General features: G+C 49.1%; 1 protein-coding gene across 7 annotated transcripts in view; it reads right to left on the bottom strand.

The window, feature by feature from the left end:
• Positions 1-12,251: 12,251 nt before the first annotated feature.
• Positions 12,252-20,145, bottom strand: part of SLC41A3 (solute carrier family 41 member 3) — a 40,895-nt gene continuing 33,001 nt past the window's right edge. For all 7 annotated transcript variants that reach the window (XM_050960565.1, XM_050960568.1, XM_050960566.1 and 4 more), the window contains 4 exons: positions 19,637-19,716; positions 15,972-16,106; positions 14,841-14,989; positions 12,252-13,202 (listed from right to left, as the gene is read on the bottom strand). In XM_050960565.1, the coding sequence (XP_050816522.1) occupies positions 13,017-13,202; positions 14,841-14,989; positions 15,972-16,106; positions 19,637-19,716 (550 nt within the window). In that variant the 3' untranslated portion in view covers positions 12,252-13,016. The remainder of the gene's footprint in view (positions 13,203-14,840; positions 14,990-15,971; positions 16,107-19,636; positions 19,717-20,145) is intronic.

Genomic DNA, 20,145 nt, shown 5'->3' with positions numbered 1-20,145 from the left:
TGAGCACTAGCAGCTATTTAAATAAAGTGAAGTTGGCTCCTAAATGTCTTTTAATGGCCCCATTTGCACTGATGGAGTGACAGAGTAACCCCCTACCACCATAAGTAACTAGCCTTGCCTTTGGAAGGCCAAATCCTGTCCCATTGGAATAAAGGGATGTGTGCCTAGATGAAGTGGGAGGGTACTATACTTTTGGCATGGTCTGGGCTGAAATCACGGCCAGAGCTTTGGTAGAGTTTGGATCTGGACTGTGGCTTGAGCTCATCGCTAATGAATGGCAAATCCATATGTCCTGAAGGCAGATTCTGTGTGAACTCTCGGTCTTGGCTGAGTGACACCAGCAGGTAACCCACAGGCAGCTTAGCAGAGTGCAAAGTACCTTGGCTGTGTGCTTGAAGGAAAATCACTTCAAACCCTGGAAAGCTAATCTGGGTTAGTCATTGTCGGAGAGTAGAAATGAATGGAAAATCCAGGTCACATGAAATAATTGCATGCAGCTCAGCCATATATGAGGAATGAACGTGCAAATCCTGCTGTAAAAAAACAGCAGCAGCCCTATCACGTTCTGGGGTGCAGTGCAGACTAGTGAGGGGTTGTGTCACCCACTGCCCTGCAACCTAGGGTGTCTCATAATAATTTTCTGCTGTAGCCCCCAACCTGGGCACATCATAAACAGCATGGAGGTCACACCTGGAAGTGTCTGTATATACCCACAGCCCTGGCCCCAGCAGCCTATCAGCAACACACCAACCACACCCTGGCTTCTTGTAGCCTTGGTTACTACATCAAGGTGACCACAACGCACTCCCAGTCCCATATTTTCTCCCAAAACATGTGTTCTGCACTGTCCAGCCCTCCCCAGGGCAGGTCAAATAGTACAGGGCTGTTGCCCCTGCAAGGCATCAATACACAACAGTTTGTTACTTTAATTGGAGTTACCAAAAAATTCCGTTTAAACACTGGATTAGTTTTGATTAAAAAATAAAACAAGTTTAGTTAAGTACACTGAGAGAGATTTTAAGTGAGTATAGGAATGAGGCATTAAAGTCAGACATAGTTACAAGAGAAATAAAGACAAAATGCTTTCTAGCAACTAAAACTTTACAAACTACACTTGAGTTCAAGGTAAAAATTCTTACATGTTCCAAGCAACAGGCTGCCTGAATTCTCAAGTCAGGGTCTGCCCCAAAAGGCCAAAGGGCTGGTTTCTCTGTTGTCTTAGGTGAGAGGGCGCATGCACGCGAGAGAGAGACTGGCATGTTTTTACTCCTCACTTTTATAGTCCAGTCGCCCTTTGAAGTGGATTTATCTGAGGTTTACCCCTAAAAGCAAAATTTATTCAAAGAAGGTGGGATGGGGATACAGGTGCCCCCATGCTCTTTCTTTTCTCCTGTGTATGCTGAAATGCAGATTTGCCTTGTCTCCCTCTTGCTGTCTCAAAGACCCTGTTTACTACTTATACATAAATTGAGATTAAATACACATGCTCTATTTAAGCTAGACCTGCTAAACCACTCCTGCCTAAGCAGAGCTACGTGGGTTTGAACAGGTGCTGCCACCATCACATAGGGTGAATTTGTAATTTTACAGATGGTGTTGCTACATCTATTTCACCATGATATCATTGACCAGTGAGTTGTTAGTTTTTGATTTTGTACAAAGATTATTACAATAATGTATAGGCTGTGAATACAGGGGTGCCTTCAGTCACAAGCCCTAGGATAGTACTTTCTTAAAAATCAAATCCTTCCCATTGATCATAAGATGCTTCCACCTGTGAGATACCTGTCTGGCATTCCGAGACACACAGCTCAGGAGACAAGGTGTTGAAATGGCAGAGGGTACACTTAGGGGGAGGGATAGCTCAGTGGTTTGAGCATTGGCCTGCTAAACTCAGAGTTCAATCCTTGAGGGGGCCATTTTGGGATCTGGGGCAAAAATCTGTCTGAGGATTGGTCCTGCTTTGAGCAGGGAGTTGGACTAGATGGCCTCCTGAGATCCCTTCCAACCCTGATATTCTATGGGGAATGCTCAGTGCCCTCAACAGCAGCAAATCCTTAAACAAGAGGAAGGTGGTATGGCCAGTGATAAGGGTGGCTCAGAAGCCCTGTGTTGGGATTTGTAAAATAGTGGTGTTTGTGTCATGATCTTTACCAAAGTGACTTGAGATTCCTGGATGAAAGGTGCTGTGTAAGTGCAAAATGATGGGCAAAAGATCAACTCTCAGGCCTCACAACCTTGAGAGGTTTACACTGAGCAATATGAGGAAACTTGGGGTTTAGTCTACTGATTCACTGTGGGACTCTCTCCAACTCAATTAGGCCCATATTGGCAACAGTACCCTCTGGGGTTTTTATTTTTATTTTTTTAATGCTCAACCTTAAATGCCTGCGGCCTAATTTTTCAGCACTGCTGTGCAGCCACACAACCCAGTGACATAAGTTGGCATTGTGGCTGCTTGACACTGCTAAGCAGTTGCGGTTGGGCATCCAAAAATTAGGGGCCACTTTGGCCCTTCTCTCCTTCAGCACCTCAGTGGCTCCAACTGTAAAGTGGGAGTGCAGGTACTTACAAAAGTAGTTTCAGCTCGATAGAGGAAAAGCTTCCTGTAAACATGTTAAGGCAGGGGCCAGGACCTCCTGTGTGTTTATACACCATCTGCCACAACCAAGTCTGATCCTATTTGGGATCTCTTGGTGCTATTGCAATACAAATTCATAAAAATGCAAATTACTGTAGCTATTATAAACTAAAAAAAAGAAGTGACATCCAACTGCTGGCTTTAATGCTCTACTTTTCTGACATCACAGTGGCGAATGGAAAGACAGAGCCTTACTCTAAGCAGTCTCAACAACACTGTGCTCTTCATTCTTCAGACCATAAACCATATTTCCTGTACTGCCTGATGTTAAACACCAGCCTCCGCCCAGAGGTTTATTTAATGAAGTGAAGGTTCTTCTGCCAGTGAAACAAAACTGAGATTCAGTGATACCAAGGTTTCCTTTCAGCGCTTCTTGGGTGACACTGATTGGCTTGTTTACCAGCTGGAGGAATAAACAGGCTTCCAGTGAATGAGAAAAAATACAGCTGTGTTGTCAAGTATGTCTTTGGAGGCAGTGTTAGTCGTGAAGGTTTTTTCCTCTCCCCAGATTTGCTGGTGTTTACCTATTGGCTCTTGCACCCTGGGAGAATGCTGTACTTCTAACAAGGTATTGCTTCTGGAAAAACACTGGCTTATGCTATGACTGCCACTTGTGGAGGTAGCTGGTGAGGTGCTATATGCTGGGGAATACTGCACCCCCCCCCAACCCCATTCCCTCCTCTGTTAGGAGACTGAAGTCATTGCGTCCTTTGCCTGAAAGCAAGTTTTGGCTGCATTGGTCATGCTCCTCAACTGGCCATGAGTGAGGCTGTTCCCACAGGCCCAGTCTTTTTGTTCCTCAGTGTTGAAGGCATAATGGAACAAGAGGGGGATCTTATCAAGGGAAAGGGGCAACTTCCAGGGGCAGCAGGTTTTGTAGAATTTTTGGTGGGACCCAGAACGAGTCCAAGGTTCATCCCCCCCACCCAACCTGCCTTGTAAGCCAATATATATATCTTTTAAATAATGTAAAAATGGTCTGGAAACAGTAAGCGTTTCACAGTTTCCCTTTATTGCACAATGTGGGGGGATGAGGGCTGTAACTGGGGGTGTGGGCTCTGGGGTGGGGCTGAGGGGTTTGCGGTGTGGGAGGGGCTCAGGGCTAGGGCAGAGGGTTGGAGTGTGGGAGTGAGCGCTGCGGGTGGGGCTTGGGATGAGGGGTTTACAGTGCAGGAGGGGGCTCAGGTAGAGCAGAGGGTTGGACTGCGGGGGGGTGAGGGCTCTGGCTGGGCATGTAGGCTATGGGGTGGGGTGGGATGGGGCTGGGGATGAGGAGTTTGGGGTGCAGGCACGCTGCCCCAGGGTTGGTACCGGAAAGGAAGACTCAGACCTCCAGCCCTCTTTCCCCCCCCCCCCCCGCTCCCCAGCAGCACATTCACCCAGCGCTGTCACTGCATGTGCTCCTAGGGGCCGGGGCCCCTCTCAGGTCCAGGAAGCCCCCTCACTTCCCCTGTAGTGGATGCTGGGGGTGGGGAGTTGCCATCACATGTAGCCTCCTTCCCTGCTGCAGCCTGCTGCTCCTCACCATAGCCTCACGGGATGGGGCTGCCCCTTTCTCAGCATAGGGCAGGAGTGGTGGCTGCAGGTGGGGGGCGGGGGGGGAGGAATCATATGGCTGGCCAGACTTCACCTGCCAGAAGCCCCCTCAGCATCGCTTCCCTCTGGAAGTGCAGCAGCCACCTCAGCCTGCCGCCGCTGCTCTTGTGTTGTAGGCAGCAGCTGCCAGTGGTGGGGAGGGACCACATTGCAGAGCAGCAGGGCAGCCAGCTACTAGAGGCTCTGGGCCCTGGGGGAGGCACACAGGGCCAGTAAGCAGGGGCTGGGGGACATTCCGGGGAGGCATGCGGCGGCTGGGGGACACTCTCGGAGAGGTACATGGTGCCAGCGGGCAGGGGTTGGGGGCACTCCGGAGGAGGCACGCAAGGGTGGCAGGCAGGACTGGGGGAGAGACCTGGCTCTGAACATTGGTGGAGCCGGGCTCCCAGGCACTGAATATTCCTGGAGCCCAGGCACCACAGGCCCCTACAACTCACCACCTCTGGCAGCTTCTGCTCTCTTACATGCGGGTAAAGCAGGACTACACTGAAGGCCCAGATCTGCAACAGGATGCAGGTGCCTAACTCCCTGTGGATTAGGCACCTAAAGCCCTTTGATGTTTTGGGTTTAAATCCTCTAAACCAGATGCTTTCAGTAAATAAGGCTAAATGGGGCAAGATGCTATCTCAGCAGGCACCTCGGGCCACCTGACCATGAAATCAGGGGGCGGGCGGGTGGGGGGTGGGGGAGGGAACAAGTCCCCTCTCACAGTGGCTTCACACTGCTATAACTCCATTGACTTCAATGGCGTCATTCCCAGATCAGAATCAAGCCTATTGTGTTTTGGGCTGCAGTGGCCATGAACGCAGAGTAGTAAATCAGTGGAAGTGGTGGCATGGGTGAGGGTTTAGATGGCAGAGCAGCAGACACGTCTGTGGTCTATTCTGCCTGTGACCTGTGGGCGCCTGAGTGTTAACTGCTCTGTGCCTGTTGCCCCACCTCTAAAATGTGGATAATGCTAGAGGGGTGCACAGTTGATTACTGCTATACTTTGCACTCATTGTGTGCACCTCTGACTCCTTGCATCCCTTCATTTCCCCCACCCCTGCCTGTGTGCTACCCTCCCCTCCCCGACTATTTCAGGGGCGTCCAGAAACCCCTCCTACCTCCCTTCCTCATGCCAGGGATTCTGTGTGTTGCCTAGTCTCTGCTCCCCTGCATACCAGGGTTTCACATTTCCCAACCCCATTCAAGAGGTTCTGTGTACCTCCACCGTTCCTCCCTCCACCAGGATCTGTGTGGCCCCAGTTACCCCCACACCTCGCTCCATACCAGAATATCCTATTCTTCGCAAGGGCTCTGTGTGCTGTGCATTGTCTCCTACGTAGGGTGTCCATACAGCCTGTTTTGGCCAGGACAGTTCCCCTTTTAAGCGTTGTTCTGGATGGCCTGTCTTTTTTCGCAAAACTGGGCATAGTGCTCTTGCCATCAGTTGCCAAGAGCAAAAGGAACAAATGTACGCTTTGCCAAAAAGTGGTGTGTCCCCCCCCCAGGTTTTTTTTTGGGGGGAGGGCAACGTGTTGGACAGTTGGCCCCAGCTGGGGTTCGGCCATGCAGTGATGCCAGGCAGATCAGGCCAGCCCTGTGCTGTGTCCCATTTTTTTACTTTGGGAACTATGGTCACCTTACTCCTATGCCTATTATAGGACTCTGTGTATCTCCTTTTGCTGCGCCCTTTCTGCCTCCTGGCTGGCTGATGCCCTCTCTCTCGCTTTCCCTCACCCTGAAGCAGGCTTTGTAGAGGCAGTGTGCTGGAGGGAGGAAGACCTAAAGCTGCCTTGCCTCTCTTCGCCCTCGGGCGACCCAGGCTGGTTGTGGGCTTGGCTACACTATAGAATTTTGTTGACAAAAGGTATGCCGATGTAACCCACACATCTCCTGGGCGTGGTGCTCTGTGCCCCTCTAGTGGCACCGCATAGAGGCCCATGCATTTAGCTCCAGAGTCCCACATTCAATCCTACCTGCCAATGACTGGGATCTGTCGGTAGTACAGTGACACATAGCAACTGTTTTAATTAAAACCGCTGTTGCATGTCCACATTACGCTCCTTGTGTCAGCAGAGCGCAGCCACACTAGCCGTGTGCGCATTCACACAGAGAGCAGTGCACTATGTGTAGCTATCCCACTGTGCAACTGGCTGCAGGGCACTTCGGGAAGGGTTTGCAATGCTTCATGGGGTAGGTACAACATCACAGGATGCAGGTTTTTCAATCCCATCATTCCATGGACATCCTAACAGACTGCCAACCGCTTTTCAACTGAAGCAGGTGGGGAGGAAGAGACAGTGGGTGAACTGGGACAATGTGTGTGTGTGGAGGGGGGGGGTATATGTGAGCGAGAGACAGTCTGTGCTGGGGGAATGTGTGGGTTGGGGAGGGGCATGCTGTCGCTAGGGTCAGACAGAACAAACCAATCCGGAGGAAGGCGGAGGGGGACACCCCCCCAGCTCCCTCCCCAGCTCAGCACAGCAGTATGTCCCCCGTGCAGCAGCAGCCTGCTGTGCCTGCCCTTGGGGTGCTGCTTCCCTCCTAGTTCTCCCACAGACCAATGAGCCGCACCCGCCACCGGTGGCAGTAGTCGATTAGTCACTGGGCCAGTGAGGCCCTGGCCAACTGGGAGGCCCCGGAAAAAAATCCGCCAGTCGGCGCCCCAGCCGCTGGGCAAAGCCCCTGTGCCCTGACTCTGCTCCCCAGCAGAAGTGGTGGAGCAGGGGTCTTCCACCCCAGCCCCTGGAAGAAGCTTGGCAGAAGCTGCGGGATGGGGTGGGGGTGGGGGGTAGGGAGACCAAACGCACCCCACTCCATTCCTGGCAGAAGCTGTAGGGCAGCAGGAGAAACCCCCCAGCACTCAACTCTTCACAGGAGATGGGCTGGGTGAGCAGGGAGGGGCAGGGGAGCCCCAGCACCCCAAACACAGTCCCCCACAGAAGCGCAGGGAAGGGCAGGGGAAGCCCCAGCACATGGATCTGTGCTAGGGCCCTGGGCCTGGAGGCGCACTCACTCCCTGGCAAGAGCCTGGTGTCTCCAATCTTGGGGCTGCGGGGGGTGTATGGGAGGGGGGATAGTGTTACCAACTTTCTAATTGCCGACAACCAAACACCTCTGACCCGCCCCCTGCCCCTTCGCCGAGGCCTCATCCCTGCTCACGCACTCCCAAACCCTCATGGTCAGTGGGCTAGGGCAAGGGGTGAGTGCTCCAGGTGTGGAGGGTGGGCTCTGGGTGTGGGGGGCAAGGATGAGGAATTGGGGGGCATTGGGGGGGGAAATCTGGGCTTGGGGCTGTGGGTTGGGGATGTGGGTCCTGGCTGGGGGCATGGGGGGGGTCAGAGTGTGGGGCTAAGGATGAGGCATTTGGGGTGCAGAAGGGGGTCAGGGCTCCAGCAGGGATGCAGGATCGGGGTGGGGGGCTGAGTGGTTTGGGGGAAGCTCCAGGCTGGGGCCAAGGGTTTGGAGTGTGGGAGGGGGCTCAGGGCTGGGGCAGGAGGTTGGGGGGTGCAGGCTGTGGGAGGGAGTTTGGGTGCAGGAGGGGGTTCTGAGCTGGGGCAGGGGATTGGGGGCGCAGGGAGGTATGGGCTCTGGGCTAGGGGGTTGGGTTGTGGGAGAGGGCTCTGGGCTGAGGCAGGGGGGAGGTGGACTCCGGCTAGATGTTCAGGCTATGGGGTGGGGCCAGGGATGAAGGAGGCATGTAGAGTGAAGGAGGGGCCCCCCCAGGTCCCTGCAGCCCCTAGGTGGATGGGTGGCCAGGGAGGCTCTGTGTGCTGCCCTCACACCACAGGCGCCACCCCCACAGCTCCCATTGGTTATGGTTCCTGGCCAATGGGAGCAGGAGAGCCAGCACTCAGCATGGGGGCAGTGCGCAGTGCCTCCCTGGCTGCCCATGTGCCTAGGGGCTGCAAGGACTTAGCGACTGCTTCCGGGGTCCGCATGGCGCTAGGGCAGGCAGGAAGCCTGCCTTCGCCCTGGTGGCCGCTGCACCACCGACGGGACTTTTAGCAGCGCGGTTGGCAGTGCTGAATGCAGCTGCCACGTCCCTTTTCGACTGGGCGTTCCCGTCAAAAACCAGACACCTGGCAACCCTAGGCACATGCCTGTGTAGCTGGAATGTGGGGCAGCAGCGTTCAAAACAGGGAGCAATGTGGTCACGGTGGGCATTGTGAAATACTGGGGTGGGCCAGTTATGGCTACATAACGAACAACATCTACATTAACACATTGTTACTTTAAGTTCCTGCAAATAACCCTATGCCTCTCATCGAGGTGGTTTTATTTTGTCTGCAAAACAGCAGAATTTTGCACCTCCATTGTTCTGTCGGCAAAACTGTAGTGTAGAGAAGGCTTGAGACTGTACCCCAGAACTGCTAAGAAGCGCTCAGCAGGGAGAGCAAGGAGGAACTTTCAAAGTGCCATAGGGTTTTCTGATTTTCATCAAGTTTGCTTGGGTTCAGGCCATAGGTGCCTGGCCCAGTCCTTGAAACTTTGGAATTGCTTGGAAATGGGACTCAAAGGCAACCAGATAAACCTTACATCCAGACATCCAGGCAAAGAAATGTGATTCAGATTGAATGTAGAGCTTCTCTTCACTCAGCCAACTATATGCTTAGCTTCCAGGGGTGGGGTTTTGAGGCTGAGTGTCGGGCTATCATTATTACTGTTAGTAATGGCTGAAGGTTTGAACAGTTCTTACTGCTGAGTTTTGGTCAGTTTAGAAACGCTGCTATCATGGCAAGAACGACTCTCTAAAGTGAACTGGAAGGTGATAAATCGATCTCTGCTGGATCGATCGCTGCCCGACAAGCCGGCCAGTAGTGAAGACATCCTCTAAGAGACAAGTGACTTTCACATTCCTTTATTGGAAAAAGCTCATTCTATCCTTGCCCGAGGCAATCCGTGTTTTTCACTGTTCTTACAAGAAAGGCTTAAAAATTGAGAGGAAAGTGGACTCTGCCCTTTCCTCCTTTTAAAATTGAGCTCTTCTACAGCCCTTTCCATCATAGACCTCAAAGCACATAAATATCCTTAGCCCCATTCTACAGTTGGAGAAACCAAGGCACAGAGCGGTGACATGACATGGCCCAGGTCACCCAGCAGGCCAGTGGCAGCTCCAAGAATAGAACCCAGGTGTCCACTTAAGCCAAGAGGATTTTTATGCCTGGAACAGTTGCAGATCTGCATTTTGGGGGCTTGTTTCCCCATTGCACTAAGCTTTGTTTTAGAATATCTCTGCAAAGCAAGTGCAAAAAACACCACCACCGCAGAATGGTAGAAAATCCACTTTGCACAGATATGACTGACAACACAGAGAGCAAGATACAGAGAATCAGGACCTCTGGCAGCAATAAATCCCAGAAATGAATTAAGAATTTAGCACCGAGATCAGGTCTATATCACAAAGGGGCTTGCTTGTATTTTCCCTGCATTGAGGCCCTTTTTCAAATTTGGTCACATGCACATCAGCCTACTTACTGCTGCCTTAGCACTAAAACTTAAGTCTTGTTATGGAGGCTCCTTTGAAATAAGGTCTGATTATATATATATATATATCAATCGAGAGAGAGAGAACAGGGTTAGAAGACAAATAAATGTCCCTTTAATATGCACTTTAAAAAGCCCCTTGTACAGAAACCATTTTCTCCTGTTTTCAGTGGTTCTCAAACTTTATTGCACTTTCTGACAATAAAAATGGCTAAATGACTCCAGATAGGGGCGTGGAGGAGCAGAGCCAGAACCAGAGCCCTGCTGCCCTGGGCTTCAGCCCTTGGACTTCGGCTTCAGCCCTAGGCCCCAATGAGTCCAACGCTGGCCCTGGCGACTCCGTTAAAATGGGGTAACAACCCACTTTGGCGTCCTGCAGTTTGAAAACCGCTGTGTTATATCATATCTCTGGAGGATAGAAAAGAACCACTTTTAAGTCCTAACTCTGTTCCTTCCAGTACAGCAACACAATTATTTTGCTGCTTGGCCAAACAACAAGCGTTTCAATACAGCCAGACATTAGCGAGTAGCCTCTCTGTCAGTGCCATTTATGTCCCAGGCATATGACCTCAACCACTGAGACACATCTGGGATTGCCAAACCCTCCTGCACAAAAACACGTCAGCTAAAAGGTATAACATTTGCTTGACAATCATGCCCTTTTTACATAAATAGCACACAGCTGGGACTGATTACATATTGACAGTGTCCTTGGGCTGGAACATTTACAACCAGAAGAAGCTGGTCATTAAGAAATATTGTTTATTAAAAAAAATTAAAGCAATAAATCACTCTCCTAAATTCTAAGTGTAACCATGTGTCATTTACTGGGAATCATAAATCAGGAGAGTGACTGGCCCACAGTCACTAAGGGTAAAATTCAACCCTGTGCAGAGGGCCAGTACCAAATAAGGGTGCATTAGGCTTGTGCTGGCCCTTTCCTCCAGCGTGAATTTCTCCAGGTGACTATCTGTAGGAAAAACTGCTGTAGGGTCAGATGATGGGAGCAACCACCTCTTCAGTGCTCTTCTGAAAAGAAGGAAAGATTTCTCATTAGGATCCCACCTGTAGGTTCTTTTATGCCCCTGTTGGACTGCTTGCCTAAGTCACTTAGACCCCCACCCTCATAGGGAAGATTGCAAAGGCAAAGGAGTCCTTAGAAAGTCTGCACAGGAAGTTTGCCCTGCTGCTGCCCATGCTGTACCTGTTCTGTGGCAGGACTTTGTTCCGTAGGGGCTCTCAAGCCAGCATCACAGTCACTTCTTAAAAAAAATTGGTTATAGGCTTCAGATCTGCAAACTCCTAGACTGCACGGCGCCCCCTTCCCCACACATCTGTAATTGCTCATGATGATGTTTCAATTTGAATGCAAATAACCCGTCTTCCTGTCTATGCTGTTGCAATTACCACACGTCCGCTCGTGGTTGAAACTGAATTGTGTTGACTTCACACAGGTGGCAGATGGTTAGATAATGCACAAAGGGCCGTGATTAGAGGACAATGTGACGTGAATGCTGTAATGCAACCATCCAGGAAGCTAACGTTCCATTCAGCCTGGGCTGCAGCACTTACAGTTGTGAACGGAAAAGGGGTCACTGGAGCTATGTTTTCAGACAGAACGCGGCCTCAAGCAGTATCGCAGAGCTGAACAGCCCAGAATTTTAGGGGTGTTCACAAGCTAAACTGGGATCCGAATTTTGCAAATATCTTTCTTTATAATGGTCTGTCATAGGAAGATCAACGCAGCACTAACGCTGGGATGTGCAACAGGGCCTAACAGTTAGGCACCCAAATCTGTTCATATTTAATGGTGCTGGTTGTCTAATTCTCATAAGCTCCTTTGAAAAATCTCAGTCTAAAACTTGAGGGTGCTCAAAAGCCAGATCAGGAGTTTAGGGTTCGATTCAATCTTTAAGCCACTGAAACTCAGTTTGCAATCTCTCCAGCTGCTGCATCTGTTAAACGTCTCGCAGACAAAGCACCTAGGCACTTCTGAAAATCCCCTTGGCTGCCTACCTGCATCTTTGGGTGTCTACATTTCTTTACAGATCTGGCCCCACATAATTTGCCTAAGGTCACAGAGGAGCACTGTAGCAGAGTAAGGAACTGAACTGTGGTTTTTAGACTCTCAAGCTAGTGCCCTCAACCACTGTTCCACGCTTCCTCTCTTAGGGCTGGGGAACACGACCAACCAAAGATTTCTACAGAAGTCAACAACTATCAACAGTGTGACCTATTGGACGCTTTTAGAATAGGCTGGACAAACACCTGCCAGGGATGGGCTAGGTTTACTTAGTCCTGCCTCAGCATGGGGGGCTGGACTAGAGGGCCTCTATAGGTCCCACCCTGTCCTGCATTTCTATGCTATATGGTGTATTTTTAAAAGAGGTGGCTGGATTATGTATCCTAGCTGAAATGTGGCCCAAGCTGTGATGGGTCCATATAGTGCAGGTCTAGGTGCTAGTGATCTAACAGTTCCTTAGTCCAGTGCCAATAACAGTAATTAGCAACAACAAAATAATGGAAATAACCTGCCCTAAACTACAAAATGGTTTACATTTTATTTGTGTTTCAATAAACCATAAAAACTACTGAACAGATGTTCCTTAAACTGTCAAACAAAGAATAATCCACCTTGTCAGTTAGAGATGTTTGTTTAGGCAGGCCCTGCCCTGGATTTTTCAGTGCATTGCAATCCAATGAGGAACATGCTCTTTGAGACACTGTATACAGAAGTTATGGAGAGAGAATTTTAAGGCCCTTATTGATTCTCCCTCCCTGAAGATGTGGTGGGGAGGGAGGAGGCAAGAAAATATTACTTGGGCTCTAACTGCTGATCAGAGACATTGCAACATCCTCAACTATGATCTGATCCAAAGACCAACTGAAGGCAATGGAAAGACTCCCATTGACTTCAATGGGGTGTGCATTAGTCTCCTACTTACCAGGTGGTTACAGTCATACATTTTTAAGCCAATCAAAATGCAGATTTCCCAAGATATGATCTGTGTTCCTTAACCCCTGGTTTTCTAGATGCACACATGGACAGAGTATACTGTTTTAGGATGTCTAGGTCGCTTTCAAAGCTGTGTAAGTCCAGACGGGTGCTGCTCCTTTTGATCTGAATTCAACAGCTGTAAGGCACTGCAGTGGTCAATAGGGGAGGGCAAGGATAGCAGACCCATTCAGTTTAAAGACTTAGTCTGAGACATAGTCTCTAACAACCGTGTTGGACCATGTTAAAGCACCATACTGAATGACTTGCTTGGTGGAGCAGCAATGGGCCAATGCTGCAGCAGATGTCCTGTTAGTTTCCCAGTTTCATCTCAGTCCCATTGACAAGCCAAACCAAGCGGAAGCAAAGTGCCAGGAATCCCGTGCCCAGGAGGTCGCCCAGGGCAGTGAGGTAGGGGATGGAGAAGTTGTCTGGATCCAGGGCCTTCCTCCACACCAGTCGCACAATTAGATCAGCCATGTAGAGCAGGATTCCCACCTGCCCAGAGAGAAGACAGACCCAGCTGTCAGTGACAGGCATGCATCAGGAATACGGTACCTATTGCTGGAATACAGTCATTGTGATGGAGGGACAGAGTTTCTGCCACTAATTAAGACAATGGGAGACGTAACCGTGAGCAGGATTGGGCCTAAAAAATTTTAGGGAAAAACAATTGGCCAGCCCCTAGAAGGTAACTTCTGTAGGCAGAGGTTTTATGCTTCTCTTTTACATTAGCGATTCAGGTCTTGTCTACCTCGTTTTTCTTGGCAGTCTCCCTGGTCAACTGGAGAACTAGTAGGTTTTTATCACATCGAAGATACGAAGCAAGTGAACATTGAGCCACTGAAAAGAGAAGTGATATTTTATCTAGACTACTTAAAAATCTGTGTGATTTTTTCTGTTTTTCATTCACATTTAACTCAAGATCCTGATAACCAGCTGGAGGAAAAGCTTGTGTTAAAGATTAAAGACTGCCTTTTTAATTCAATTCAATATTGCGAGAGTTCTCCCACTCCGTATCTCTCGGCCCTCCAAGGGACACCTCAGCACATCAGGGACCACAAGACTGTGCATTTCTAAAGGGAATAAACCAAGCAGAAAAAATACCAAGCACAACTCCCCTCTGCCCGCACCATTTCTTAGTCTTCATAGATCATAATGCAACTAAAAAGAGCACAAGCCTAGTGTTTTCTTCTCTGCTGGGTCCCCTAGAAATCAGCTCTGATGTTGCTCAGGTTCTGTTACTGGTGCTGTCATTTATTGCATGTATTTTCATATTTGGCTCTGAGTGTGGGAGTGGTTTTGCGATGGTGCATATGCACAATATGCACTTTTTTTTTTTTAAACAATTTCAACTGTGGTGCCAGGGTTGCGGGTCATATAAACAGGCTAAGGATGGCAAGGCCAAGCCAACTGTGCAAAAAATTCACACACAGCTGCAAGCCTGATTGTAAAGGGAATCAAAAAGAGGAACAAAATCTTTTACCCTGCAAGCTAATGAACTTGTAGAATGGCTCATTTAAAAGGGTGAATGAACCAAGAGCATCAGTGAGTGTAAGAGGACAATGGAGTGTGGGGGTGGGGAAGCAGAACAGTGAAAGTATAAAGGGGCAAAGGCAGAACCGATCGAACTGGTGGCCTGAGGTTTATGTGTGGCTGTTATTTTTGAATGTGGGCTCTCTCGCCATCTCAGGCCTCTTAGTGCTGGGTTTTCACCTTGCTGAATGTAGCTCTGACCCACAAAGTCCAGTTCCCCCCCCACAGATTTCCACTTTGGCATGTGAAATCAGCCTTGCCGAATTATCATGGATATTTAACCAGCCTAGCACAAAACCTGCTCACTTGCCTTTGGCTGTGATGACCAGCAATAATGGGGGAGAGGGGGAGCAAACTAGAGATAGTTATTTGCCCACTAAATATATAATATTATTGCTGCAGTGGGACAAAGAACTACATGAGCCTGTACGACGTATCCAACATCTGGCACAGGGATGCTCCTGCCACTAATAATTCCTGGGATTATGGAGACTGGGTGAGGATGGCAGTAGGAAGTGACAGGGACTAAGGGACAGCGATTGGGATTTTCATTGCTGGCTGACAGATTTACCCTCAGCTCAGCCGGGCTCTTTTTATTACCTGCAGCAAAGCAGCAGTCAGATAAAACATCACAAAAGTGAAGGTGATGGCTGTGTGCCCGCCCTGCAGGAGGCGAATGGTGTACAGGAACACCAGGTGTCCGGGGATAACCAACAGGAACAGGACACGGGCTGACTTGGAATTCACCCCTGCAGAGAACACAAGTATTAAAATAAACCAGAGCGGTTACTGCTTGAGGGGGAAAGCAGCATAAAGCTGTACATCTTTCAATGCCCACACACATATCTGTGGATGTTAAATACCACTGCCAGGGGAGTAGGAGAGAGACATGGACTGTTGACAACTCATTTCTGAATGATACTCAGCTCCTTACTCATAATCCCTAATGTTATATTAACTATCTAGTTGTTTTATCCATCCCTCTGGATCCCACTCCTATCACCATATGAAGTATTTCTGGGACTGCCTCCAGCAGCTTTTTCTGGCATTAACCTCATAATAAAACCACGTTCTACGTACATACTCAGCTCAGTGATTCTCTCTTGATCCTCTTGCTTAGCTTCCCATAGCTGTTCCATTCAAATGTCCTGTGCAGCTCCGGTCCCCACTCAGCTCCTGCTATGAATCACTGTGATCCACTTTCCTAGCTCTGGCTCTGCCCTATCATCAGTGCACAAACTTCCAGGGCAAAAGCAACTCATCTAAGAGTAACAGACCAGATTCTGCTTTTGCTTGTGCCAGTGTATCTCCGTTGCCCTGATTTTCCCAGCATCAGCGAGATCAGAATCGGCCCCACTGTGTGCTACAGTCTGCTACTAATTCATGCACTGGGGCATCTAGGACGGCCCCAGTTACAATGGGTGACTCTCCATGAGAGCGGATTTGAAGTTTCTTTTCAAATGATCCGTTGCCAGTGACAGATACTCTGGAGACCAATGTTCCTGCTCCATTCATGGAGCAAGTACAGCACAGGCAATATATTGGAACAAGCTTCCCTCAACCTGCCCCTTGCCAACGTACCTCAACCCTGCCCTGGAGGTTCCACTCTATGGAAGAAAGAGGAGCTCACTCTCCACAACCCATTCGGTCCTTAGCCAGCCAGGGTGACAAAGAGTGCTCTCGTTGGGATGATAGGTTTTGTGATGTGCACACCTGGAGTTCATTGTCTACCTGACATGAAGAACGTAGTGCATGGACCGGGCCAGTTCTGCCTCATCTTGTAGGGCAGGACTCCAGGCATACTCCAGAAGTGCAGGAACGTGGAGATGCGGCTGGCTTGGATGGCTACCAGATTCCCACCAACACCTGCAAGTGCAAAATGCAACAATCCCGTAAGCCTCTCCCCTAGTGGCAGCAAGAAGCACACACGATGCATTGGTCTCTAGGGACTTGGCAGAAGGTTGGCCAATCTGCATCTGCTCAGATGTGCAGTGGGCGTGGTGGTTAAGGAAAGATCAACCCAACCCATGTGTCATTGTGGTGCTGTTTTATTCACATGCTAGGAACACTCACAAAAATCACAGCAAGAGGAAAGTTCAGATGAATGTCTCGTTTTGGTGGTTTTATATAAAACATCTCCCCTGGACCTTCTGCTTGCTATGACAAGTAAAACGTTGCATGATCTCCAGCGATGATGCAAGTTCAGCCAGCATGAACTGATCTCTGGGAAACACGTGGTGCAAACAGCCAGTGCAAAGGCAGCAGCTGCTGCTCTCAGTTCTGCTTCTCGGAGGGACTCAGCTAGAGAGACTTTATTGTTTAAATCACAAGTGAAACAGACAGTGATCATCCTGTTCATCCGGAGGCACCTGACACACTTATTAAGCGAGAAAGCATCAGATGAGAATGAATCAGCCCTCACCATGTTGGTTAATTAAAAGGCAATTAGTTCCTTCCCAATTGTTTAATTCTGGCAAATATGAAACAGCAGCTACATTCTCCATTAGACCACTGACTATATTCTAGGGAGCAATCCTGCATTGCCTATGGGTCTATATGTACACGTGTGTGGTGGAGGGAATGGGATGCACTGGATAAAATAATAATGAGCTAAATCCTGCAGCCTTTACTTGTTTCTTTTCTCAGGCACTCTCTCTCTCTCTCTCTCTCTCTTTCTGAACATAAGAACATACGAATGGCCATACTGGGTCAGACCAAAGGTCCATCTAGCCCAGTGTCCTGTCTTCCGACAGTGGCCAATGCCAGGTGCCCCAGAGGGAGTGAACCTAACAGGTAATGATCAAGTGATCTCTCTCCTGCCGTCCATCTCCACCCTCTGACAAACAGAGGCTAGGGACACCTTTCCTTACTAATCCTGTCTAATAGCCATTAATGGACTTAACCTCCATGAATTTATCTAGTTCTCTTTTAAACCCTATTATAGGCCTAGCCTTCACAACTTCCTCCAGCAAGGAGTTCCACAAGGTGAAAGGTGAAATTTGCCAGAATTAAAACCAAGTAAAGTCTTCAGGACTTGATCCAATAATAATATGACTGAAAGGGTGATATTTGCAAACCGACTCCCTGAAAGGGAATGCTCAAACTGTTCATGGGCATCTTTGCCCATGCAAACAGGGAATGCACAAAAACAGGGGCATGCTTAATTCTGCAGATGATTTTGGGACAATAAATTTTCACTCTGAATTAGCAGTCTGTGTTAGCTTTTATGAACTCTGATCAATGGAATGGCTCTGATTTGATTTCCTAATATAGCTTTTTGGCTGATAGTGCTGGAAAAGGTTTGTCATAAAGGGTACATCTACGCTACAAAGTAAGATCAGGGTTAATAGGACCTGAGTTAGCAGACCTTGGGTTTGTTATTCTAGGGTTTGAACGTCTACACTCATTTGTAACCCCAGGTTAGGAACTGCTGAACCCTGCGTCCCAGTCTGGAGCTCCAACATCTACACTGCATTATGCAGCCCTGAGTCCAACCACCCATATCCCAGGCCTTGTCTACACTATGTGGGAAAGTGGATCTAAGCTACACAATTTGAGTTACGTTAGTAGCATAACTCAAGTTCACGTAGCTTAGATCTACTTACCACAGGGTCCACGTTACACTATGTCGACGGTTACTCTTCTCGTTCTGGTAGAGTACAGGAGTCGACGGGAGAGTGATCTGCGGTCGATTTAGCGGGTCTTTACTTAGGGTGACCAGATGTCCTGATTTTATAGGGACAGTTCCAATTTTTGGGTCTTTTTCTTATATAAGCTCCTATTACCCCCCACCCCCGTCCCGATTTTTCACATTTGCTGTCTGGTCACCCTATCTTTACTAGATCCACTAAAATCGACCACCATTGCATCAATCACCACAGCGTTGATTCCCCAGTAAGTGTAGACAAGCTCCCAGACTTCCCAGCACCCTCCCAAAAGATGGCCACTCTAGCTCTTTGTGTAGTGTGGGAAAAGCCGATTGTCCACCAAACTTGACTGTCCAAAGGACAAAGAAAGTTGGCCCATGGGACAGTGGAATACTTTTGGTGGACTCCCAGAGCACAAGTCCAGTGGGGCAGCATCTGCACTGCAAAGCAACAGGGTTTGAACCCTGGGTCCCAGCTTGACTCAGGCTTGGACCCGCCACCCCCGTGAGGTCTTGGGACCTGCGTCACTGCAATTTGTGTGTAGTCAGAAGGGGGGTTAGGCTTGAGCCTAAGTTCGAACCCTGGGCTTACACTGCCTGTAGACAGGTTTAGCAAGACCTCTTGTGGGTGTTAGGATCACCGCAGCTTAAAGAGCCGCTAGATGACAAAATGCTTTGCAGATGGAACATCGCTGTAATTTCTTAATGAATGTTGGTTTCCTCTAGAAAGAGCCTGACTCGCACTAAACATTATATCAATCCAAAAGCCCAGGTTGTTTCCAGAGTGGGCTAATCCTGATCATTAACGTGTATCAGAAGCTTGGACTGATTGCACAGCTCAGAATGTCAATTTGAGATTGGAAGGAAATGGGATTTATTGTGATATTTTTGCAGTGATTTAATGCTTATGAAACTCAGGGTACGTCCACAGTGCAATTAAAAACCCACAGCTGCCCTTGTGCCAGCTGATTCAGGCTCGCGGGGCTTGGGCTAAGGGGCTGTTTAATTGCAGTGTAGACGTTCGAGCTAAGGCTGTAGCCCAAGCCCTGGGACCTTCCCACTTCACAGGGACCCAGAGCCTGGACTCCAACCTGAGCCCAAATGTCTATACTGCAAACAGTCCCTTAGTCAAACCCCAAGAGCCCAAGTCAGCTGCCGTGGCCAGTCGCAGGTGTCTAATTGTGGTGTAGACAGACTAACAGCAACCCCCAGAAGTTGTAGGCTGGGGTTATGCAGGCTTCCTCCCCACAGCTCTGCCACCTCAGTCACACCTGCAGTCCTGACCTGCAGCACCTCCTGCTATTCCACTCCAGAGCCTCTCCCAATCTGAGGGCGTGTCTACACTGCAATCAGAGGTACGACTGCAGCTCAGTTTGGCATACTTGCACTAGTTATAACCTAGCTAGCACGGCTCAAAATAGCAGTGATTGGCACAGACCCCAGCGCAGGCTAGGAGCGTGAGTATATACCCAGGGTTCTGGGCTTGTACAGGCCACGCCACTGCATCTTCACTGCTATTTTGAGCCACACTAGCATGATTACAGCTAGTCTGGTTATGCCTACACAAGCTGCAATCACACCTCTGACTGCACTGCAGACATCGGCTGAAATTGCCAATTGTGCTGCAATGTGTGATGTGGATAAAGAAAAACCCAGACGAGACCACCATGTTCTCTGGTAACATGAGCTGGCATGTGAATCCAGCCCTCTAGGGGTGAAAGGACAAAAACATAACCCGCTCTCAACCTACCATTAATCACGGGTGTAAAAACCGCCATGCCTTCAAAGTTCGGCTCAGTTACAGTTTTGTCCAAGATCAGCCCACCAATGCTGTTAAAAATGACACAAAATGAAAGCTTATTACCGATCATCTGTTACCAGGTGTGGAATACAGAGACTGAGACAAGGACTAGTTGGAAGCGACAGAGGAGGAGAAGGACCTTGGGGTATTGGTTGATAGCAGGATGACTATGAGCCGCCAATGTGATACGGCTGTTAAAAAAGCAAATGCGATTTTAGGATGCATCAGGCGAGGTATTTCCAGCAAGGATAAGGAGGTGTTAGTACCGCTATATAAGGCGCTGGTGAGACCCCATCTGGAATATTGTGTGCAGTTCTGGTGTCCCATGTTCAAGAAGGATGAATTCAAACTGGAACAGGTCCAGAGACAGGCTACTAGGATGATCCGAGGAATGGAAAACCTGCCTTATGAAAGGAGACTCAAAGAGCTTGGCTTGTTTAGCCTGGCCAAAAGAAGGC

This window comes from Gopherus flavomarginatus, chromosome 6 (assembly GCF_025201925.1).
Source record: "Gopherus flavomarginatus isolate rGopFla2 chromosome 6, rGopFla2.mat.asm, whole genome shotgun sequence".
In the NCBI taxonomy this organism is placed as follows: domain Eukaryota; kingdom Metazoa; phylum Chordata; order Testudines; family Testudinidae; genus Gopherus; species Gopherus flavomarginatus.
The sequence above is the reverse complement of the archived record's forward strand: the minus strand, read 5'-3'. Positions and strand labels throughout refer to the sequence as shown.